Here is a 25,176-nt window from a genome sequence, read left to right as displayed (position 1 = left end):
GGTTGCCATGGTAGCAGATACAGGGGGAACAAGTGTAGACGATGCCACAAGAAGGATGATGAAATTCCTCATATGACCTGAGCTGGCTGTGGAGTACAACATGCTTGGCCGACATGGGAAAAAAAAGTTCAGAGATTTACGTCTTTTTAATGTTGTGTATGGTAAGTTAGTTTCACTTGAGACATTTGAACTTTAGAAAACTAAACTTTTTAATAAAGTGTTTGAAAGTGTAACTGAGATTGGTTATCATGCAATTTATATATATTTTTGAGGCAATAAAGTGAAATAAACATTGTTCTTTGCAAATCATCACCAAATTAAGTAAGCTAAGATTAACTTTACTTTGGCTTGCCCATTTTTCTTCTTCATTTGCAGAGACACTGAAGAAGAATTATTTAACATCAAAAGTCAACTTGCAAGAAGCAGAGAAGGCTCTCTCCAAGTGGTTCACTGGAGCTAAAGACAGAGGAGGACCGAGGGCTGCAAGGGTACAAAATAGACTTACGGCTCTGTAAAAAACAAAAAAGAAACCCTGCTGATTCAAGATAAGCTTTTGAGTTTTCCATCTGACTTTTTCTCACTGTTGCAACAGTTCCGAATATCTAAGGAATTTTGATGTAGTTTGACATTTCTAGTTTTTTAAAAGTTTACGCACTTTGGAATACAGTTACGTAAAATCACAGTTGTTGGACAAAATAAATGTGAAAAATGTTGTTTTGTGTACCCTTGTGATTTTTGAAATGGTTTTATTTACAAACTAGTTTTTGTTTGTGGTCAGCTTTAATATATTTGGTGTCTTTGTGGCACAGAACCCGTATTAGCCATCTGAAAAATTGATTTTGTGACTGTTTTACTACATGGGGCCCACTAGGTGCCAGAAATTAGCCAATTCAAACTAGAAGTAAGATGCAACTACAGAACCCACTGATAATGCCATTCCAACTTTTTAGCTCATGTTTTCCTCATGTTGTACCCACTAAGAACTTGAAAGATGGGGCCCGGGTGGGTTTCTGTGTACTTTGCCTAGTTGGGGCCCATTTAGTTCCCAGATTTTACCAATATAACACCGAGATGGGCTTTTAAAATGGGGCCATTATGGAACCCATGGACAATCCCACTTAAAACCCACTTTTTAGCCTTTGTGGTGCCCACATGGTACCCACAAAAAACTTGAAATATGGGGCCCAGGTGGGTTTCTGTGTACTTTGCCTAGTTGGGGCCCATTTAGTTCCCAGATTTTACCAATATAACACCGAGATGGGCTTATAAAATGGGGCCATTATGGAACCCGTGGACAATCCCACTTAAAACCCACTTTTTAGCCTTTGTGGTACCCACATGGTACCCAAAAACTTGAAAGATGGGGCCCAGGTGGGTTTCTGTGTACTTTGCCCAGTTGGGGCCCATTTAGTTCCCAGATTTTACCAATATAACACCGAGATGGGCTTATAAAATGGGGCCATTATGGAACCCGCGGACAATCCCACTTAAAACGCACTTTTTAGCCTTTGTGGTACCCACATGGTACCCACAAAAACTTGAAAGATGGGGCCCAGGTGGGTTTCTGTGTACTTTGCCCAGTTGGGGCCCATTTAGTTCCCAGATTTTACCAATATAACACCGAGATGGGCTTATAAAATGGGGCCATTATGGAACCCGCGGACAATCCCACTTAAAACCCACTTTTTAGCCTTTGTGGTACCCACATGGTACCCACAAAAACTTGAAAGATGGGCCCAGGTGGTTTTCTGTGTACTTTGCCCAGTTGGGGCCCATTTAGTTCCCAGATTTTACCAATATAACACCTATATGGGCATTTAATATGGGGCCATTACGGAACCCGCGGACAATCCTATATGGGGCCCATTTTTCAGCCCATTTCCAAACCATATGGGCCCCACATATAAATGTTGGCTGGGATGTAGTGGGGCATTAATCAGCAGGACACCATCACTGAGTCACATATGTAGTTGTACTTTCAGATATTATGGAAACATTTATTTTCTATGAATATATATATTTTGTAACTGATTTGTCTTAGTGGGTATTTAAATATAAAAGTGATTCTGTTTAATTCATTTTTGAGTACGCAGTACTTTTCTTCATATTTGTTTCGGTGGCTGTTTATTTATTGATAATAATTTTATATCTTGTAAACCAGACTGGCATAGATGCCACACTGGATTATTATTTTTATGGATTTTACAAACATGCAGGGATAGTGAAGGTGACACAGATGAAAACATCAGTCTGGCATCAGTTTGCTGCTCTTACACTGTGACTGTCACTACTGATTCCCTGCCATAGGATAAAAGTTGGCTGTACCGTCCCGTTCTTGCAAGTGAAGCCTCACACATGGATTCTTTTTAATGACAGGAAGTGGTGACTCACAGTCACCACTGCTGGTCATCTGCTACTCCTGAGGTTTCATAGCAGATGATAGTGATGGCCAAATGAAGCTTTCTGAAGCATTCAACCTCGTTTCTAAAAACGGTTCATTACTCAAAAACACAGTCCTGTCTGGTGACATCTGGTGGCCAAAAATACAAAGAGCAGCTCGAATCTACAAAATAAAACAAGCGCTTCATTATGATATCCTTGAAAAAAAAAACAAAAAAACTAAAGATAAATAAAAGAAATATACTTGCCTACATATGCTATTCTACATGCTTTTAAACCATTTAAAATTTCGATTCATAGTTTTATATGTGAACCAAATAATATTAAATTACTATTAAACAAATTAAGTATTTTAGGCTTTCATTTACTTCAGCCATATTCCATATAAATCAGGTAGCATACAAAAATAAAAATAGCTTCAAATACATTTATGGCAATAAAAGAATATGACTTTAAGGACTTCACAACATTACTTCAGTTGTAGTACACCAACATCTCTTAGATGAGATAAGATGAGATGAGATAGCCTTTATTTGTCAGTTGCAGTTGCCCACAACTGAGATGACAGACCTTGCCAACCGTACAAAACACAAACAGGCTAGGTAGCAAGGGAAAAATAACATTGGAATGTGTGACAGAAAATGATAATACAGCAATGCACAGAAATCAACAACCAATATAGGAGAGTATTCCAGTGTGTACAGCTGATCTGGGTCCGCTGCAATCTTTGATTGCGCCTCCAGCTGATCCGGTGTCCACATCAGATGGGAGGTAAGCATTGGATCCGGGGTAGGGTGAGGTAGGGTGATAGTGAGGGCGTATCAGTGTACGTGTTTCGTGCGTGTGCATGTGGAGGGGGGATAAGTGACTGCTTATCAGTGTATATGTATTTGTGTGCAAGTCCATAGTTCAGCTGAGACAGTGTCCTTTTTGTCTATAAAACTACTCATCTAAAATAACCACAAAGTAAAAGATCTCTCAGCAAAATGATGCAACATTTTAGGCACATTATTGCCCCAATCAAGTCAGTGAGCTGGGATTTTATATTCTAAACATGAACTACTGTTACAGCAACAGACATGGACTACTGGTGTCCCACACAACAACTTAATGTCCACTATGTGAAGGAGCCAAACACATGCCTGCTCCTCTCATTAACTGAGACAAACTGCTGGTATATTTGTTTTACATTTGTACTTTCCAGTCTCTCCTGGTGGACATGGCAACACGTCATTCATGGTTACATACAATTTTAGACTGATGTGGGCCAAAGCCTAGCATATACTTGCCAACCTTGAGACGTCAGATAGGGAGGCGCACTGAAATTTGGGATTCTCCCGGAAGAACCTGGAGGTTGAGATGTATGTCCTAGCATAGCTTGTAACGTTATTATGACAGACACATTTCATGAGTGAACTTGACTTTAAGTGACTTACAGGTTTCTTTGAAAAATACTTTCTTATATCCAGGTTCTTTTTGCTGCCATCCTCCTCCTTGCAGGTTCTCGCAGCGCAGGCTTGCCGCTGCTAATTAGCAACTTTCATGTAGCTTTGTTTAGTTTTAAAACCGGCTCTATGGCAAAAGAGCGAATGAAACATATGAGCCAACTATGCTGTTGCACTTCATTTAACAAGCTGGTTCAAGTTTTGGCGGATTGGTTTTAGAACGCAGTCCACTTCCACCAGATCTACAAACTCTTTCTTAACTTTTAAATCACGCCTTAAAACCCATGTTTTAAAAATTGCATACCCGTCATCATGATCATAGCCTTTTTTTTTTCTTTTTACCTTGGTTAACTTTTATGCTTTCTAACTTGCATTCTTTTATTTTTACATTTCTATTTTGTTCTACTTATTTAAGGTGACCTTCAGTGTCTTTCAAGGCACCTGTAAATAAAATTTATTATTATTATTATTATTATTAGTCACTGCTGAGCCAGTTTTTACAGGATGCAGAGACCTGCGTAGCCTAAAGCAGGTCAAAGTTTTTTCTTGTAAACCAGGTTAACAAGGAAATGCAGGTGCATTTACTTATTGGTGGCTGTTTGGTACAGAGGTATCTTTAGTTTTAGATTTTTAACTTAATGTATTTCATCTTTTTGGTTTTTAGTTTTTAAACCTTTGACTTTTATTTAACTTTTTACTTGAAATCAATCATTTGAACCGATTAAAAGGCAACAGGATAAATTAACCTTACACAGTTTAGTTAACCTGTCCCTGGATAATTTTCAGAGATCCTACAGAACAACAGTAAGTCTTTAAAATTATGTCTTTCAGTCTTTTAGCTAATCCGACAGGTTGACTGAAGTCTGTGAGCTTGAGTGGATTAACAGATCTTTAATGTTAATCCATCTGAAGCAGGATTAAAGCTTCACTTTACCGGTTAAAGATGAATGTCATGTGTAGTTAGCATTTGATTTACTGTTGGCTGGTTTCATCTATGAAAACACATCATAAGAAATGAATTTGCGTTTTATCATCTGGCGCGATCGTGGCCCAGGAGTTGGAAGTTCGCCTTGTAATCGGAAGGTTGCCAGTTTGAGCCCTGGCTTGGACGGTTGTTGTGTCCTTGGGCAAGACACTTCACCCATTACCTACTGGTGGTGGTGAGAGCACCCGGTGGCGCCAGTGTCCAGCAGCCTTGCTGTTAGATTTGTGTTGTCGATTGTGATATGTGCTTAGAAATATCTACTCATATATGCTTAGAGTTTTATAATCAATGTCATGTCGTCTATATCTGTTTTAATCATGTGACCTCAATAAAAGATCAGTGTTATGCGGGAGCGGACGAGAACAACTGGGGTCAAGTGAAGGAACGGCGTTTGTCCAGTTGGTCTCCCTCGTATATGTGAATCATAAAGTGAGCACAATAATTTAATAATTTTAAATTATTGTGCTATCTACTGTACAATATAAAGCGCCTTGAGGCGACTTTTGTTGTGATTTGGCGCTATATAAATAAAATTGAATTGAATTGAATTGAATTAAAGAGCTCTACTTGGTGTTCAATGCTTGTTGCTGTGTAACTGAATTGTCTTGAACGTTCTAGCGAATAGGTTTGGGGTACAAACCTATCACTCGCCTCTGTCAGTGCACCCCAGGGTACCAAAAGCTATCAGACTTTATCTGACACAATCTAAAAAAGAAAATCACATCAGTCACAAACAGGAAATGTACTCAGTTACTCTCCTGTACTCTGATTACAGTCACGTATGTTTTCTCTGTTTCTGCTGCTTCTTTGTCCTCACTGTAAACAGATGTACTGAGAGACTCCTGCACTGATGTTTCATAGGAAAGTCCAAACAGCCTCACTGGTTCTCCACAAAGAAGAAGGTTTTGCTCTCTGTGGCTCCAACACAACTTAAAGACAATCAAAGGTGGACAAAGTTCTCCAGAAGAGCTGTGGTTTTATGGAGGCTACAGCTAAATGCTGCCTCCTCCATAGTACTATATACATTTTATACAGTGACGTCATGTTGAAGTTCTTTGGCTGATAATTGTAGCCAAAGGTTATGTTTGTGTTGTTCTGTCGAGATCATTCGAGAACTGCACCTGTCCTGCTCTTTAAAGATGACACACGTTCTGATCCTCCTGCGGTCCATCCTACCAAACATCACTCTAATGTGACTTCTTTAAGAGATACAGAAGTGTTAGGTTTAAGCCACTATATTACAGACAAATAGTTCAGCTTTATTTATTCCTTAAATTGAATCTCATGTAGTCAGATTTGAAACTCATTTTCTGTTATTCTATCATAGATATTACCAACCTGACATTTATGACAATCAACGTGTTGGATCAGGAGACCTGGACAACATGAAAAAATCTGCTGTAACTGCGTTGGCTTTGCTGTTTGTCGGCGTCTTCACATTTGTCACTGCAGGTGAGATTTATAAACTGAAGCATGTTCTTATGAAGAAAAATAAACCATTTCTGCCTCGTTTACACATCACTTGCCAAAATATTATTTTCATATTTCATATTAAGTGTGTGTGAAGGCATCATGAGGTCTAGTAGCATCAGTGTGGTTGATCAGCAGTGGAGCTTTTACCACAGAGACAAAGATGTCTGTGTCAGTGTGATGTAGTTTCAGGGGTCAGTATACAGCTACAAAGCTTTTTCTTCACAGTATCAATTTAACCTGTGCAGTTGCATGTAAAATAACAATTGTATTTTTTCGTAGATAGTGTCATAGAAAGCTCTGCATTAAACCTCTGAGGGACCCAGGGGGGAATCACAGTTACCTCTCAGCCTGTGCCCCAAAAGAATAGAATAGAATAGAAAAAAAGAGCCTTTAAAGTAAAGGAAAACAAAATTTAAAAGGGAGACACGGGTGGTCCTATAAACATAAGCAACCAAAGTTTGTATATACAGGTAACACTGTACAGAATATGTAAAGCAAAATTTTTTAAAAAGTGTTCGCAAATATGTATAAAATCTATATATTAAACTATAAAAACCAAAATTTACAGTAAACAAACAAGCTGGTGAGTAAGATGACCAAAACAATGTTAAACTGTGTTACAGAGTCTGACAGCTGCTGGTAAGAATGACCTGTGGTAGCGCTTCTTCCTACACTGTGGGTGTAAAAGTCTCCTGCTGATCGAGCTGCTCAGTGCTGGGAGTTGCGCCCATGATGGATGTTAGCTTAGACAACATCCTCTCCTCCCCAACCTGCTCGATGGACTTCAGCAAACAGTCCAGGACAGAGCTGGCCCTTCTGACCAGTTTGTTGAGTTTCCTCCTGTCCCTCTCTGCCATTCCACCACTCCAACAGACCACAGCATAGAAAATAGCAGATGCCACCACAGTGTCCTAAAATGTCCTTAGGAAAGTCCTGTTCACCCCAAAGTATCTCAGCCGTAGCAGATCGAGACGACTTAGACACTTTTTGTAAAGTGTATGTGTGCTTCTAGACCAGTTTGTTATTGGGGTGAAATGGTAAATGGCCTGTATTTATATAGCGCTTTACTAGTCCCTAAGGACCCCAAAGCGCTTTACATATCCAGTCATTCACCCATTCACGCACACTGGTGATGGCAAGCTACATTGTAGCCACAGCCACCCTGGGGCGCACTGACAGAGGCGAGGCTGCCGGACACTGGCGCCACCAGGCCCTCTGACCACCACCAGTAGGCAACGGGTGAAGTGTCTTGCCCAAGGACACAACGACCGAGACTGTCCAAGCCGGGGCTCGAACCGGCAACCTTCCGATTACAAGACGAACTGCCAACTCTTGAGCCACGATCGCCCCAACACCCAGGTATTTGTACTCTTCCACCGTATCAAGCCCTGGATGTTCACTGGTGTAGTAGGGGGTGGCTTCTTGCTGAAGTCAATCACCAGCTCCTTCATTTTGCTGGCACTGATGTGAAGATGGTTCTGTTCTGTTAATCTGGACGTAGCATTTTGAGATGAACAGAATCAACCTTTTGGGATTTACTTACCTGGATGATTGAGCATGCTTCAAAACTCTCAGCCGGTGCTGTCAAAGTACAAAATTTTTGGCTTTTTAAAAAATGTTCGACCTAACTAACAAACAAAAATTCTTGCACATAATTAAAAAAAATGTAACTGCAGGTTGTCCTTTAACAAGAAGAGAATACTTCACTGTCAACAGGACTAGATTATAGGCAGATTTGCTGATGCGTGGAGGTCGGGGTACCTTTGCACTGCAATGCATTGGTAGCATTTGCCCTGATGAGGACAGACAATGTCCAATTTACATTTTCTCCTCTTTCTACTTACTTCAAGCTCAGGAGCCCTGGCACCTCCTCGCCTCACCATTGGCACTCTCAATGACATCAACTATCTCATTTGTTAAAAAAAAGCCTCCCAAATGAGTCAGAATTAAAAATAAATGATTTGTGATAATAGAGAAAAACTGCTCGGTGTTGTCTCTTTTTTCAGACCCAAAAAACATCGCAGCTGAGTCTGGACAGGATGTCACTCTGACATGTCGAGCTTCAAATAACAGCATCATAGTTGTTGAGTGGAGCAGAGCTGACTCTAATACACAACATGTCCTGTTGTACCGAGATGAACAGTTCGAACCAGAAGAGCAGCATCCATCTTTTAAGAACCGGGTGGATCTGCAGGACAGACAGATGAAGGATGGAGACGTGTCTTTGATTCTGAAGGATGTGACGATTAATGACACTGGAACATACGAGTGTCATGTGTTCAGGAAAAGACAAAAACATGGACGGACTTCCCACTTGAAGACTGAGCCCATTTGCATCATAAACCTGAGTGTTGTTGTTCCTCCAGGTGAGTGAGTAGAGTTGAGTGTGTGTGTGATCAGAGGTGAAGCTGCTTCCTGGTTGTTGATGTTTGTTTCTAAAGATGTTGTTGATGAGACTTTGTAGAAAGCAGCTGGTCTGAGTGATGTGATCAGAGTGCAGTAGATAATGTCTGACAGCAGTTTGAAGAGGAAATGGATTCTGTTCTGTTCTTCACTCATCACCTACCTGACAGCTGACACCTCACACCTGTTTCTCACCTGCAGGTCAGACAGGAGGAGACACAGAGGATGGATCTGTTGGACTGATTGTTGGTCTGTCAGTTCCTGCTGTGCTTCTTGTTGTTGGTGGTTTTCTCATTTACACAAATCGTAGACAACAACAGGATCCATACCAGCCTCCAGTTGAACTCCAGCGTGTTTGAAATCATTCACAGCTTTTTCCAGCTGGTCTGTGAGTCTCCTGCTGCTGTTCCACTTCTCAATGTTATCATTGAACAGAGGCAGACATTGGGTTTTTGTGTAATAACATCAAATACTCAAATAGTCTGCTCTGTGTTCCAGCCTTAACTTTGGACAAAATGGATCTAGTAACGTCTTTTAATTCTTATGATTTGGGTGATCTGTAATGGTTTAAAAAAACAAACAAATCAACAAGAAAAAAAAACTTCCTCTTTGATTCAGAATTGCAAAAATTCAAAGTAATTAAAAAGAATACTATTGCCATAGTAATTAAGATATGTGACAGTCCAATGTATCTAAAATAAGAGAATGTCTAGGAGATCTGGTTCATATTGGCTGAACTGACGTTTTTTGCTCCAGTAATGTTTTTGAATTTTAATGATTTTCACTACAAAGAGAATAGAATATCTAGGATATATCTTTCTAATAAAATCGTAATAGCAGACTTCACAAAACTACAGCAAAGAATCGTATTTAGTTGATTTTTTTCTGTTTAATCAAAAACACGACATTACATTTTCATGCAGCTTTCATGCTGAATTGAGTTGTAACGTGAAAATAAAAAAAAAAATTGTATGAAATATTATGGATTTTATGACTCACATTCATGATTTGTTTTGATGTTAAGAAAAACAGAGAGACAACACTGCCACCACGAGGTCAAACTTGAACATGACACCTGACAGCTCTTATCAAGCAAACTGCCATTGAAACCTAAAACCTATAAAAAGAGCAATGTATTTGATCTCAGGTGTTTTATTGTAGCATGAACTGATAATTATTTAGACTAGGCAACATTCTACTCCCGTGCATTTTTTGTGAGTCGGTGAGATTTGTAATCTCAGTGTCACAGCCCGCGAGGGCTGACCGTGAGGAGGGTGTTTGGAGGACCCAGGTGCGGACACAGACGAAGGAAGCAAAAAGTTAACTGAACTTAAAGTGAGCCCTTATTAGGAGGAAAACAGTAAAGCAAAAGGAACCAAACATAAACTATGGCAATGACCTAAACAAAGGGCCTAAACTGGGAAACAACCAAAGACTAAGAAAAACTAAGACTCTGACTTGGACTGTAACTAAGAGCTATGAGCACGACATGAAAAATCAAAGGACAGTCTTCTGGACTGGTACATGAAAGGCTATGAGAACATGACAGGAGCAGATTACTCTGACCATGACCAGAACAGAGACTGAAAAACTATGACTCAGGATGGGTAGCTAGAATGACAGGAATGTTAACAGACGACATGACACTGACACAAAGACACACTGGGCTTAAATACACTGACGTGATCAGGGGAAGTGAAGACACATGAGAACACAGCTGACTAGAATGAAACATAATGACAATACAGGGGAGAGTAACACTAACTACAATGAACAAAGAACACCAGACTCTTTCAAAATAAAACAGGAAACACAGAGACATGAAACATGACAGGTAGACACACGGACCAGGGAGAGATGACAAAAGGGACTAAAAAACCAAGGGCTAAACTACAAACTAGAAAACAACTAGATACAAAAATATGCATCAGAACTTAAACCCTGGGCCTCATGGCCCAGCACCGTGACATTCAGCTTCCAGTTAGCTGACAGGAGTGGAACCTGCAGTGATCTTCTGAAAGGCCACTTGTTGCTTAGAGTAAATGGATTATGCTTTGTAGTCAAAGTCCTTTTGACTGCACACTTCCACCACATACATATGTAATTTAGAATCACCAGTTAACCTAACATGCATACGTGTGATATGTGGGCCGAAGATGAACACCTGAGGAAGTCAACACAGAAAGACCCCAACTGGCATTTTAACCATCACTAACCACTCCACCACCACCATCACAACCAGTTACAGATCTTTTCTTTATGTCAAGACCCTCTCTGACCTCTGCTAGTATGGCCTCTGCTTGTGTACAATATATGATCCTATGCTATTTAATTGTTTCACTGGCTGTGGATTCCCCCATGGTCCTCCATGTGCATGTAATACATTATTTTATATTTAAGTAAACTTTGTGTGTTAACTCCTTGCTTGTCACCTGACAGCTTGTTACACACATTTAAGACTCAAACTATTGACTATTCAAACTCAAACTACTGAAAGCCAAGCCTTTCAACCCAGACTATGAAGTTTCACTATTTAAAAGTAGAAAATGTCATTTTCTGTACATTAACATGAATCAGTACATCTATGAGAGCTCATGTGGAAAATGGTGTTCAGAGAAACCGCAATAAGGGATCAAACTTTTGTCTGGAAACAAAAAAAAAAAAAAAATAGAGAAAGTGCTTTTGCAACGTCAATCAACAGATTAAAAGTCTTGGCTGTGTAGTGCCTTTACTCAGGACCAGTACATTATCAATTCAAATAGAGGCCCCAGACATTGAAGCTCGGTTCAGAAGGTTTTGATTCAGGATTAACACAAGGGGATGGCTTGGAAGTGAAAAATTAAGGACCAATTTGTCTCAGTAAAACTCCTAAACACTTACAATTGCAGTAAACAAATTTTGCACAGTAATAGTGCTTTTTAAAAAAAAAATACAATAAAATAAGAAACTGAAATGAAAATACTTAAATTGCTGCTCCCTTAACTGAGTGCCAATATGAGCAAATTAAACTTTCCCCATCCTTTAGTATGAATTTTCTTTTAGAGTAAACCCAAACTATTGCCTACTACCTGGGTAGGACTGTTAGTGCATAGGGCTCATTTGATATCCAAGGTATGGCTTGAATCATTTCTTCAAAGACTTTCCGATCACATGGTTGCCATGGTCACCTTTGGATCAATTACTGCAAATCTCTTCTTTTATCTTCCATCTCTAAACTTCAACGTGTCCAGAACTCTGCTGCCCGTATTATCACCAGGACCCCTTCAATTCACCACGTCACCCCTGTACTGAAGAGGCTTTATTGGCTTCCAGTCAAATATCGCATCAACTTCAAGATACTTTTGTATACATTTAATGCTATTCATCATCCCTTCATACCTCGCTGATCTGGTTCAGATCACCATTACTTCTCAGTGTCTCAGATCCTCTTCCTCTATTTCTTTTTCCATCACTTTCCCTCGTTTAGCCACCATGGGGTGCAGGGCTTTCTGCTTCTCGACTTTGGAATGCCCTTCCTCCTGATATAGGAAATATCACTTCCCTCTCTCTTTTTAAGTCTAAACTCAAAACTCACCAGTTCACAATAACCTAGTGACTGCCAGCCACCGTTGAAGGGCCACTTCTTAGATGGACATTCTCATAAAAACTCGGCTATGTGAACTGGTAAGAAGAGTTACTCTCTCTCTTGGGAAGTTGGGTGTAACTGCTGTTTACAGACTGTGGCTGCATGTTCACTTTCAATCTATCAATACTTTAATAACTAATAATCATAAATAAAGTGTTTTGGCTGGTGATTCATCAAGGTGGATAAATGAACAAAATAACAGAGGAGCCAAAAACAGTTGTTTGCGATGCATTTCACTTTTATAACAAAGTGAATCCACCTTAGCACTAACCAAGTCTAAAATAAAAGTGTCATGGCTCAGAGGCCGATGGAGTGAAAAGGACTCATGCGCAGAACCAAAAGACCGGAGGCTTGAAATGATTTGCAAAAACAAAAATTTTATTTACAAGAATTCCTAACTTAGATGCTCAAGATAAAAACAAGATTTAATTTTGTGCACAAGCGTGGTGTCTGTGAAGTGCTGGGCTTAGGCGAAGCATGACACTGTCAGGTCACAAAACTGCTGAGGGCTGGAGTGGGGCAGGTGGAAACTGTGGCAGACCAGGGGCACTGAAACGAAGGAGAGGATAATCAGAACGGTCCAGGGTGTTGTGAGAGTCCAGGGATCCAGGGATGCCACCTTCAGGTCTGGTGATGCACAGAGGCTCGGGGGGGGGGGGGGGTAGGGGTAGGACAAAACTGACTGCAGGTGTAAAGAGACACAAAGCCACATACACACGGAAGATTCAGGGTCATCTTTCTTCCCAGGACCCACGCAGTATGTGGAGGGGTATCAAGTGCAACCCTGACTACAAAACCAGGGACGTACAATGCCCCAGGACCCTTCTCTGCCTGACACTCTCAACCACTTCTACTCCCACTTTGAGGACCCTAACCTGCTTTAAATACAATTATCCCGCAGACACTTGTTGACAAATTACTAACCCTGGGACTGAGCTCCTCTCTTTGTAACTGGGTCCTGGACTTCCTGACTGTGAGGATCCACAATGTTTCCTCATCTTCCAGAGTCCTCAGCACTGACTCCCCTCAGGGCTGTGTGCCAAGTCCCCTGCTGTTAACCTGCTTCATATGACTGCTCACCATCCAGGCTGTCATATTGTAAAGTTTGCAGACGACACAGCTGTGGTTGGTTGCATCACAAACAATGATGACACCGGCTAAATGAAGGAGGTGGAACTCTTGTAGGACTGGTGCAAGCAAAACAATCTCTGCTTAAAAGAGAAGAAGACAAAGGAGGTGATTGTGGACTTCAGGAGGGGAAGACACACACACCCCTGCACGTCGGAGGATCTGTAGTCAAAGTAGTACCCAGCTACAAGTACCTGGTTACGTACCCGGATAGCAACCTCACCTGGAAAAACAACACGTCCAGCCTAATCAGGAAAGCGCACCAGAGGCTCTACTAGGTTGGTGGACGGAGGCAGCCTCCCAACAGTCACATACATACCCACCTCCAGATGCAGGAAGAGGGCTACCTGTATCATGAAGGACCCCACTCACCCAGCACACACACTCTTTGTCCCGCTCCCCTCAGGCAGGAGGCTGAAGAGCATTAAATGCAAAACCACCAGACTGAGAAACAGCTTCATTCACTCAGGTTGTTGCACTCTAGTTATAGTATTATTTATTGTATTGTTTTATTACTTGTCATTTCTGTTTGCTCAAAAAACAAAACAAACAAAATTTATTTATTACTTAAAAAAATCTTTTTCGTCATTATTTTTGTTTCTTTTCACTCCGGGACTATGTGTACATAATTTCGTTCCACCTCATGTTAACATGTGACGTGAATGATAAATAAAGCTCCTTGAATCCTTGAACCTTGCTTATGGGTGAAGCAAAAGCTGTAATGTTCACAAAAAGTTTCATTTTGTGAACATTAAAGCTAAAATGAGAAAAAAAAAACTTGTTTACACAGTTTTAGCTACTTGCAGGATGACATTTAAACTCTGGAATGAAACACCTGAGTTACAAGTGAAACAACATTTTTCTCCATAGCCCTTAGATGACTCAAACAGGCTATACTTCTTTCTTAGTAAAGACACACAGATGATCAAACTGAGTTCAGACCAAACTATCAGCTTCCACTGAGTTAGTGTAGCTAAAGGACAGAAAAGTGGAAAACTCCAACACTGCTGCTTCAAGCTGTTGACCGGAGGGGAGCCAGGACTGACTGTACTTCATATCTGCTGTTTTAAGCTTTACTCACAGAATGGCTTCCAGATCAGAGGAGGATCTTTGCTGTCCGGTCTGTCAGGAGGTCTTTACAGATCCTGTTATTTTGTCATGTAGCCACAGCTTCTGTAAAGACTGTCTGAAGAGATGGTGGAAAGAGAGACCAACACACGAGTGTCCAGTGTGTAAGAGGAGATCTTCAAGGCCAGAACCTCCTTTAAACCGAGCTTTAAAGAACCTGTGTGAGTCGTTCTTACAGGAGAGAGATCAGAAAGCTTCAGAGGCTCTCTGCAGTCTGCACTCTGAGATATTCAAACTCTTCTGTCTGGACCATGAGCAGCCAGTCTGTGTCGTCTGCTGTGCCTCAGAAAAACACACCAACCACAGATTCAGACCCATCGATGAAGCTGCACAACAACACAAGAAGGAACTTCAGGAAACTCTGGAGCCCTTAAAGGAGAAGTTAAAGATTTGTGAAGAAGTTCAAGTGAAGTTTGATCAAACAGCAAAACACATTAAGGTCCAGGCCCGACACACAGAGAGGCAGATTAAGGAGCAGTTTAAGAAGCTTCACCAGTTTCTAGCAGATGAAGAGGAAGCCAGGCTGGCTGCACTGAGGGAGGAGGAGGAGCAGAAGAGTGGGATGATGAAGGAGAAGATGGAGGCTCTGAGCAGAGAGATAGCAGCTCTTTCAGACACAGTCAGAGCCACAGAGGAGGAGCTGAGAGCTGAACACATCTCATTCCTGCACAACTACAAGGCTGCAGTGGAAAGAGTCCAGCGCTGCCCCCTGCTGGATGATCCACAGCTGCCCTCAGGAGCTCTGATAGACCAGGCCAAACACCTGGGCAACCTGACCTTCAACATCTGGAACAACATGAAGGACATGGTCTCCTACACTCCTCTCATTCTGGACCCAAACACTGCTCATCCACAACTCATCCTGTCTAAAGATCTGACCAGTGTGAGACGACGAGAAGAGAGGCAGAAGTTTCCTGATAATCCAGAGAGGTTTGATTATTACATCTCTATCCTGGGCTCTGAGGGCTTTACCTCAGGGACTAACAGCTGGAATATGGAAATTGGAGACAGTACAGGGTGGGTACTGGGTCTGTTAGCAGAATCTGATGAGAGGAAGGGAGAGAAACTGTCTGGATTATGGGGAATACGGCACATATTAGATAAATACTACGCAGTCTCACCATTGGCTCCAAAAACTCCTCTCTCAGTTCATAAGAAGTTCCAGAAGATCAGAGTGAATCTTGACTGGAACAATGGAAAGCTGTCATTCTGTGATCCTGATACTAACACACACATACACACCTTTAATAACACTTTCACTCACAAAATCTTTCCATACATTTACACTAATGGTAAAGTGAAAGTTTTGCCGTTGAAGGTGTCAGTGTCAGTGGAGCAGATGAGTTACGGCTGATTATATTTCTAATATTTTTCCTGTCAGTGAATTGGATCTGGTAAAGTGCAGCTGTCATCCTGCTGGCTCTGTCTGGGGGTTTACTAGGGAGGTGTTTCTTGGGTGATCGACACGGGGCTGTCGTCATGACCTGTCCTGAACAGAGTAAAGCAGTGAGGGAATGGTACGCAGTAGGGGTTAAGTGGCTGTCCAGGGCAGCTCCTTCAGCCCTGCCACTTACAGCCAATTCTAGCTGTGACTCCACAGTAATTATAATACTGCACAGATTTCAGATTTCAATACTTGCTGAATACCTTCAGAAATACCAGTCTGGAAATGTACAAAGCTCAGCTAATAAAATTCATGTATTTCAAATTTGTATTTGGAAATGTTGTCTTCAGCAAGTGTAATGTTACCTAATAAGTGAGAACAATATAAAAATCATTATTGAGGACATTTTTCTTCTGTTCATGTAAACGAGTGTGTAAATGCAGCACACTTTGTCAGGATATCTTTAAAGAAAACAGCAGGAGAGCTGCTGGCCTCCCTCAAAGCAGCAGTGCTCATGGAAGAGAGCAATGTAAGGAGAAGAAACATGGAAACTACAGCTTTCAATTTCTTTATCTCTGGAACATAAAGGCCTTCTATTACTTTGTGTAACTATGAGAGCCTGGACTTGGATCCTTTCTCACATTTTTATATTTTTTGGATAGATATTTTTTATTCACTGATAAAAATATAAACTAGTACATCTCTCGTTAATCACTCCTTAAGACATATTTTAGATAATATGTGATCCATATTTGAAACTTGACTTACTTGTATTTATTACTTGTAAAATAAATAATTTGAATAACTTGTGCTGTTATTATAGATTAAGCTCTGCTAGAGCACTTAGTTGTGTAAAACAGCGGTCCCGATCCCAGGGCTGTGGACCGGTACCGGTCGGTGAGTCGTTTGGTACCGGGCCGCGAGAGTTGAGGGTGTGACATTGATGGTTTTCAGGGATTTTATTGGTTTTAATGCGTTACTATAATCCGATTACTTTTTTCAAGTAACCAGTAAAGTAAGGGATTACTATTGCAAAAAAAGTAATTAGATCACCGTTACTTTCCCATAAGCACGCTGCGTTACTGCATTACTAAACAGTGACTTTGTTTGCGAGGGTGTCTCATGACAAGGACGTAAACGAGTGCGACGTTTGTGCCAACAGCTGTATGCAGATCAACAATGGATAATATATCGAGTGCGGGACAGAGTATGAGCGTGAGGCGTTTAAAGTGTGGAAGTACTGACCTTACTTTGAGTTTGATTCCGTAAAAAGTGACAAAAACATAAACTAGTTTTAAAAAGAGACTTTTTCATTTGATTACATTTTATATCATGGATTATGCAGAAAAAGTAGAATTGGGCTGAAAGATGTATTGCTTTATCACATATTCAGGTTGTAAATCATGTTTTTTAAAAGTAACTAAGTAACTAATTACTTTTGAAAATAAGTAATCAGTAGAGTAATGGGATTACTTGTTAGTGTTAGGGTTAACCCATTAATAAATTAATAAATGGTTCAGCCCATAGCGTGGACCGTCTGTATTTCTTGTTTTCACTAGCTGTCGCTACCCAATCCATACCGGAAATCTGATCCGTACCACGCATGCATGAATATTATGTCGCTTCCTGCCGTTGCCAACATTGCAACAGTTAATATATTTGAATGATGTGGTTGGTGCCCAGTTAGCTCCTAGCATTTCTCAGCAGCTCTGCCTCCTTTTCGACTACCCGGGACATTTAAACAATGGATACCTCCGTATACAAACAAATTCATGCTGTTTCCTCAATGGAGAACTTCAAAATATAGCCTATTGTGTATAAAAATAAAAACTTGTAATATGCCACGTGAAGATTCATCAGCCAGATTAAGTGTTTACTAGTGATGTGCGGATCGATCCTGAAAAATCGATTCCTTCGATACCAATCATTTATGTTCTAGAATCGATTTTCACATTAAAATATCGATATTTTAGTAATTTAGAGTAAATTTGTAGTTTATCATTAACAGGACCACAGTGGAAAGAAACTATAACATTCGGATTGTCTATATTCAAAGGAACTACATCCTCTTCCGCCTTTCATAGTCATATGTGAAATACGGCTGTATAAATGTCTCGCAGCCCCTTGGCGTGCGCACTCACAACAATGGCTGAGCGTAACTGGAGTCATGTGCGGACTTATTTTACCTCCACAAACAGCTGAGACTTGGTTTGCGATACATGTGGCAAGAGTAAGGTGTTGTGGCCATACTAGGGAGACGTTCAAAAGGGCTGTTGGGGGGTGATAAATACTAGTGATGTGTCGGTCGCGAACGAAATGGCTCTTAGGCTACGTTCACACTGCAGGTCTTAATGCTCAATTCCGATTTTTTTATCAAATCCGATTTTTTGGTCTGCTTGTTCACACTACAAATAAAATGCGACAGCAAACGCGCTCTAGTGTGAACGCTCAAAGCGGCCTGTGCAAAAGAAGATATCACACACAACGCGCTCTGTTTAGACCCAGAGCAAACAATACTGTTTGACTGATGGCCCTTAATATAAAGATTTCGGACTTTACATTGCCAAATTTTTGCTTTAAATTATTCTGTTATTTACATAATAATGTAAATACATTACATTTACATAATAATGTAAATAACCTAATAATGATCCTTATTGCTGTTTTAGAGAGGAGCGGTGCTTCAAAGGATAGTTGCAGATTTCTGTCAGAATCTGCAGATTATACAGTACAAATAAAATGTTCACGTTGTCTTCCCAACAGTTTCACTGACATCTACACTGGATGGCCAGGAAGCGATGTCTTCTCAGGCGCTGATAATTGGCGTCTGTCTCATGTCAGTGACATAAAAGACGGATTTAATGCGACCTGACCATTCAAACAGCAGTCACTTTCTAAAACAACGGATATGTATCGGATTCAGTACCACATACGAAAGTGACCCAGATCGGATTTGAAAATATCGTATTTGTGGCGTTCACACTGTCATACCATGATCGGATATGGGTCGCATAGTATCAAAAAAATCAGATTTGATGCGCTTTTGCCTGCAGTGTGAATGTAGCCGTAAGCGCCGGATCTTTGACGTGAACGAAGCGAGCCGGCTCCTTATCGTGAGCCGTGGGGGAATTTTTTTTCTTTCTCATACCCTCTCTCTGGCTGTTTTTTCTGCTTCACTCAGCATGCGAGCCTTGTGCTTGCGCTGGGATGAGGGGGGAGGGCGGTAATTACAGTCGCAGTAGCACAGGAACAGTGGGAGGGAGACACAGAGAAAGAGAGCCAGGGACAACAACGTCACATTAGAAAGGTATAGTAATCATCGATAACTATTTTCAGTTGCGGATGATAAAGGATTCAGAAAGTTTATTCATGCGGGCCCATATGACAGAGAATATGCATCTTCTTTTTGTTTTCATATTTTAATTTATATTTAATTGTGTTGTGGTTTGCAGTGTTTTGTGTTGTTTCACTTTAAATTTGTTTAAAAGGAAAAAGCTGAAAATTTAAATAGTTAGAAGTTGAAATGTGAATAGTTGGTTTTTGTATTATATGATTTATTTATTACATTTTATGTGGAGTGAATAAATAAAAGTATATTATTATTATTATATGGCCCCAAGAGACAAAGCATGTACAAACTCCAAAGCACGTACAAAACACAACAGAAGTGCTCCAGGATGCTAGACGCAGTGTTGAGCTTTGTTACCTAGTGGCTACACAAGCCAGCAAGTACCAACGACCGGATTTGGTGTGTGGTAGTAAAAGGTAAATGAACATTTTTTTGAATTATTTGAATACATATGAGTGCTTGTGTATAAATACACAAACAATACACATATGCTTTCAATTGTGTAATTTAAGCGATCTAGGTAGCTCTGTTTTGGAAGTTCTGTTAACGCTAGAAATGTGTTTTGGAGTTTGTACGTGCTTTGTCTCTAGGGGCCACCGCATATATTTATATATAAACATATATAAATCAACCCCCTTTTTTTTACATTAGTAATTCCTTTTGTGCATAATTTTATATTGTTGTTAATAATAAATTAATGAACGCAACAAAACAACCTAAAGAGCCGGTTCGGAGCCGAAACAGCCGGCTCTTTATAGTGAGGGGTGCCGAAAGAGCCGATTCTCTAAAAAGAGCCGGAAATCCCATCACTAATAAATACATTTTACAGGGTTTATTTATCGGATAAAATACGTTAAATGTCACCGTTATTATTGGCCGGCCCGGAAACAGCGGGGGTGTCCAAATTCAGAGGCTGCTTCCACCTGAGGACCCGGCCTTCGCGGTCTAAAGAAAGCCAGGTAGTACGTCACAGGCTCCCTCGGTGGAGTGAAACTTTGCTGTCTGCTCCTTACTATCTAAAATATAAAAGTGAATACACTTTTATACTGACGTAAACTCTCGACCATCTCACACTTCTGTTTAATCATTTTCTGTTTGACCTTTATTCAGCTGTGTGACAACCCCAGAGGAACCCTCCCGAGGGATCAATAAAGTTAAAATTAATTTAATCTAATCTAATAACATTAATCTCAGCCAAACCGATTTACTCACGAACAAATAAAACACTGTGTTAATGGAAAATTGTACTGAGTAGTCAGTACAAGCTTTTAATGATATAAGTTTACTTGTGATAGCATACTGCATGATGATCTTTTCATTGCTTAGAACTGATTGTTCTTTATAAAACGTGTTCTGATATTTTTATCTGAATCTTCCCACAGCGATAGTAAGAAGTTGAACAAGCAGTTCTGACCTGGCACACACACACACACACACACAATCACATACGCACATGCTCACGTCACTGAACAAATGTATTCATTTTTCTTGTGTATAAATAAAGACAAGTGCAAGAACAGAGCGCGCACTTCACAGGGCCCCCACTCTGATGTAAGCGCTCTGTGACCGCCCTTGCAAGTTAAAACTGCAGCGTGTGTGTCTCCACTCTCTGACTCTCAGCTGAAGAAGTGTCATTTAGAATAAATCTCTTGACACACTGAAAAAGCCAAACAATAACATTTTTAAGTTATCAAAGTGACTTATATATCATGTTTAACCCGAGTAGCAAAAGACCGCGGGGGTTTGAAAACGATGTGTCGATCGGCTCAGATATTTGACGTTTACACAGCTACATTCTCACCTGAAAATATGTTAAAAGTTCTTTTGTGACCCAGAAAGAGAAATAAGAGTAATATTAACACTAAGTCGCTGCCGCCATTGTTGGAAACTGGAATTGGCTGGGCCGCGCTATGAATTCTGCGACATGGTTTTTCAATTTTGTTGTCCGGGTGGAAAATTGGGAGTAATTCGGGAGAATGGTGGTTCTGGGAGATTTTCTGGAGGGGCACTGAAATTCGGTATTCTCCAGGAAAAATCGGGAGGGTTGGCATGTATGGTTGTGGCAACATCACTAACCTTGTCAAACACCTCAGAGTAAATCATATCACAGAATATGACGAGCGTATGTTGAGGCGAACTGAAGACGAGGAGAGGGACAGGTGCTGCTAGGGCGAGACGGACGTCTCTTATGGAGTCCTTTAGTGCTGCAGGCAGGCAAGGTGTTCAAATAGCGCACACCTTCAGTTTTTTTATTTCTATATGATGAACCGTTCATTATTAAGTGATAAGAACAAGTAATCTGATGTCCTGTAATCATTATGATGCTATTATTTGAGATACAATAAATAAAATAAGTTTTTGTGCAAAGCATCGGTATCAGATCAGTATCATCAATACCACCCTGAATATTACTTGGTATCGGATCGGAAAGAAAATCAGTTGTATCGCACATCACTAGTGTTTACTGACAATTGACAGTGATAACGGACATCATAATCACAATTCCAATCAATTTTCTCCACACATATAGTGATGCGCGATTCATGAACGAATCGTTCAATACTCGAGAATCACTTTACTGACTCGTGAATCATGATTCACAAGCCCAACTGACTCACTAACTCATCCCTGTTGCTGTTAGCGAACTAATTTCATTAGTAGAAATATATCTAGCTTATAATTAAAATTGTGTGGAAAAAAACAACAGCCAGTTTATTAACAAAAACATTCCTGCTCTGAACTGGAAGAAAAAACCCTGACTAGAAGCTCACATCAAGACAATAGCTCCTCAGTTCACAGTAGCATCGCTCTGCTAACATGCTAACAGCACATTTGAGTTACTCACCCCCTCCCATCCTGTGCTGAATTGTAAGCGAATCACGCAGGACTCACTCACCCCCTCCCTTCCTGTGCTGAATCGTAGCATAAAGGAATCACTCACTCACCCCCTCCCTCCTGGCTCACAGCTTCTGCTTCTTCTTGGTTGGCAACCAATGTTAAGGATAGGGTGACCCACCGTCCTCTTTTCCCCGGACATGTCCGGGGCGTCCGGGGGGATTTTCGAGATGGATGAAAATGTCCGGGTTTTCCTATAGGACTACAGAGGACCCATATCTGCGACTTCATTCCCGAACTGCTGCGTTGTAAGTGGTTGTTCCGCGTTCACAGATAGGACAGAGAGCACAGCGGCGCGCTGAAAAAATGCCACAAGATGCCAAAGTGCAAGTGCCTCTTTTCAGACAAACTGCAAAAGAAATTTCCCTCGTACCATCCCTCGGATTAAATGGTGAGGCGGAGTGCACTGTTTGCAGAGCTGGCAAATACGTTTGTGTGTCTAACAAAGGTGCCCAGTGTTAAAGAACATATAAAGGCTGTGCGAGGCGAAAATTCATCTGGTAAGTTGACTGAATTCTTTGTTACACCTGGGGAAAACGAGGATGCTGTTGTATCTGCAGCAGAAGGTGCACTGACATTTCATACTATGAAGCGTCACAGTAGATTCCAAGATGGCAGCATGCTCTTTGCTCGTTACGTGTCCGTCTGTAATTAGTTGTTTGTAATTAGTTGTTCTTAAAAGATTTTTTCCTATATTTTTTCTTGCATTTTTTAACTTATTTCTTAACTATTTTTGAACGTATTTCTTAACCTGACAGCTAATATTGTATGGATTGTTGGAAAATGTGTGGTTGGTAGATGCCTTGGAATTTGATGGATGCATCTTCCTGGAGCTAACAGGCCTAGCCTGGCCCTGTACCGTTCTCCTGGAGTTAACTGGCCTAGACCGGGCTCTACACCATCTTCCAGGAGATAACTGGCTAAGGTCTGGCCCTGCACCATTCTCCAGGAGCTAATTGGCTTAGGCCTGGCCCTGTGCCATCCTTGTGGAGCTAACAGACTTAGGACTGGCCTCACATTATCCTTGTGGAGCTAACTGGCTTAGGTCCGGCCTTGTAGCATCTCCCATGAGTTAACTGGCTTAGGCCTGACCCTGCACCATCCTTCAGGAGCTAATTGGCTTAGGCCCGGTCCAGCATCTTCCCACAGGAGCAAACTGGCCAAGATCTGGCCCTGCACTGTCCTCCAGGAGTTAACCGGCTCAGGCCTGGCCAAGCGCTATCCTTTAGGAGTTAATTCGCTTTGGTCTGGCCCTGTGCCATTTTCCTGGAGCTAACTGGTTTGCTTCACCCACAGGTCTGTACTGTTCACTTTTGTTAAGTACTAAAATTGTGGATGATGGCAGTATTTACTATTCTTATATTCCTCTTGGCCTTTTTGGACCCTCGGATAAGCAATTGCATATGGACACATAGCAGGGGAATCTCTGAAAATGATCTTTATCTGCAAGAGAACTCTGAAAAAGGCACATGCTCTATAATGTTGCAAAAAATAGAGCAGTTACCAGCTCAGTTGGATCATGACATTAGTTTCATGCCTGTTTTGCCCAGAGACTTCCCTAAACTTCAGTCTACTCTGGTCTTGCATACTTATTTCATTTGCCCATTTAATGGAGGCTTCAGCTCGGGTTCAACATATCAAAGTTCTGAACCCAAATCAAAGGTGAAACAGAGGTTGTTGATTGTCTTGCTTCTATTTTTGTCAGGAAATGTGCAACTAAATCCTGGCCCTGAACTGCAATATTCCCAGACTCCTTCTGATTTTAAAATAATGTCTGGTGTCAAATATATTCATCTTAATGTGCGCAGCCTACTACCGAAGATGGACATGGTCAAAATTTGGGTTAAATCTACAGATGCAGATGTTGTTATAATCTCTGAAACTTGGTTAACTAAATCTATTACTAATGAAGACATTAACATATATGGGTACAATGTATATCGCACTGATAAGCCAAAAAAAGGAGGCGGTGTAGCTATTTATGTCAAATCAAGATTTAATGCCTCGATTGTTCTGTCCCAATCGATATGTAAACAAATGGAGTTTTTGGCTTTGAATGTAGATATTGCTAATACACTTTCGATAACCATTGTTGGGTGCTACAGGCCCCCATCTGCTTCAAAAGAGGCATCATCTTCATTAAAGCACCTTTTGGCTAAATTAAATTACACTGAACTACTAATGGCTGGAGATTTGAACTGGGACTGGCTAAATGCAACTTCTGGTGAATTTAAAGAATTTTGCGATTCAATTAATCTTACCCAGCTAGTCTATCTTCCTACCAGGCCAAATCTTAAATGCCCTGAAAAGTCCACATTAATTGATTTGGTTTTAACAAATGTACCTCATAAATTCAATTCGCTTGGTGTCTTCTGTAATGACCTAAGTGATCACTGTGTTGTTGCTGTTTGTAATATAGTGTGCATAGTGTGTAAAAGGAATCTTAAACAATTCGATTAACAGGCTTTTCATCATGATTTGTCAGTAGTTAATTGGGAAAAAATCGGATTATTACCAGAAGTAGAGTTAGCCTGGGCATATTTTAAGGAAAGCTTTATGGAAATTGTTAATAAACATGCCCCCTTACGGAAAGTTAGAATTAAAGGTCGAGAAAATCCCTGGTTTTCGCAGACACTCGCAGATAACATACACAAGCGTAATAGAGCATGGGACAAGGCGAGGCAAACAGATACTTCCACTGATTGGTCTGTTATCAAACAGCTTAGAAATAAATGCACTTCTCTTATTAAAAAGGCCAAATCCGAATACTTTTTGTCTGTCACCACTGAGAATCTCAACGATCCACAGAAATTTTGGAAAGTAATCAAGTCTTTTTCTGCCAATAAAATGACTCAAACTTTTCCTACATTTGTTGTAAAAGATTCAGTCTCAATTAATGATAAAACTGAAATTTTGAATTGCTTTAATGAACACTTTTTATCAGTGGGTTCGTTGTTTGAT

At 40.7% G+C, this 25,176-nt stretch overlaps 2 protein-coding genes across 2 annotated transcripts; both read left to right on the top strand.

The window, feature by feature from the left end:
• Positions 1-6,193: 6,193 nt before the first annotated feature.
• Positions 6,194-9,648, top strand: LOC120439443 (sodium channel subunit beta-3-like). Its single transcript, XM_039610432.1, has 3 exons — positions 6,194-6,282; positions 8,310-8,669; positions 8,908-9,648. The coding sequence occupies exons 1-3, from the start codon at positions 6,216-6,218 to the stop codon at positions 9,063-9,065; spliced, it is 585 nt and encodes a 194-aa protein (XP_039466366.1). The 5' UTR covers positions 6,194-6,215; the 3' UTR covers positions 9,066-9,648.
• A 4,820-nt stretch (positions 9,649-14,468) lies between these two features.
• Positions 14,469-16,676, top strand: LOC116332074 (nuclear factor 7, brain-like). The gene has a single exon (XM_031754930.2). It carries the CDS (start codon positions 14,544-14,546, stop codon positions 15,939-15,941), a length of 1,398 nt encoding a protein of 465 aa, XP_031610790.2. The 5' UTR covers positions 14,469-14,543; the 3' UTR covers positions 15,942-16,676.
• Positions 16,677-25,176: the final 8,500 nt, after the last annotated feature.

This window comes from Oreochromis aureus, linkage group 3, assembly GCF_013358895.1.
Source record: "Oreochromis aureus strain Israel breed Guangdong linkage group 3, ZZ_aureus, whole genome shotgun sequence".
NCBI classification, from domain to species: domain Eukaryota; kingdom Metazoa; phylum Chordata; class Actinopteri; order Cichliformes; family Cichlidae; genus Oreochromis; species Oreochromis aureus.
Note: the sequence above shows the minus strand (reverse complement) of the source record. Positions and strands in the feature narration are given on the sequence as shown.

Bases quoted from the DNA above. Each gene is read 5' to 3' on its own strand.
- LOC120439443 (XM_039610432.1), top strand. From the start codon at position 6,216: ATGAAAAAATCTGCTGTAACTGCGTTGGCTTTGCTGTTTGTCGGCGTC. The intron at 6,283-8,309 runs GTGAGATTTATA...CTCTTTTTTCAG, and splicing joins CTTCACATTTGTCACTGCAG to ACCCAAAAAACATCGCAGCT. The intron at 8,670-8,907 runs GTGAGTGAGTAG...TCTCACCTGCAG, and splicing joins GAGTGTTGTTGTTCCTCCAG to GTCAGACAGGAGGAGACACA.
- LOC116332074 (XM_031754930.2), top strand. From the start codon at position 14,544: ATGGCTTCCAGATCAGAGGAGGATCTTTGCTGTCCGGTCTGTCAGGAG.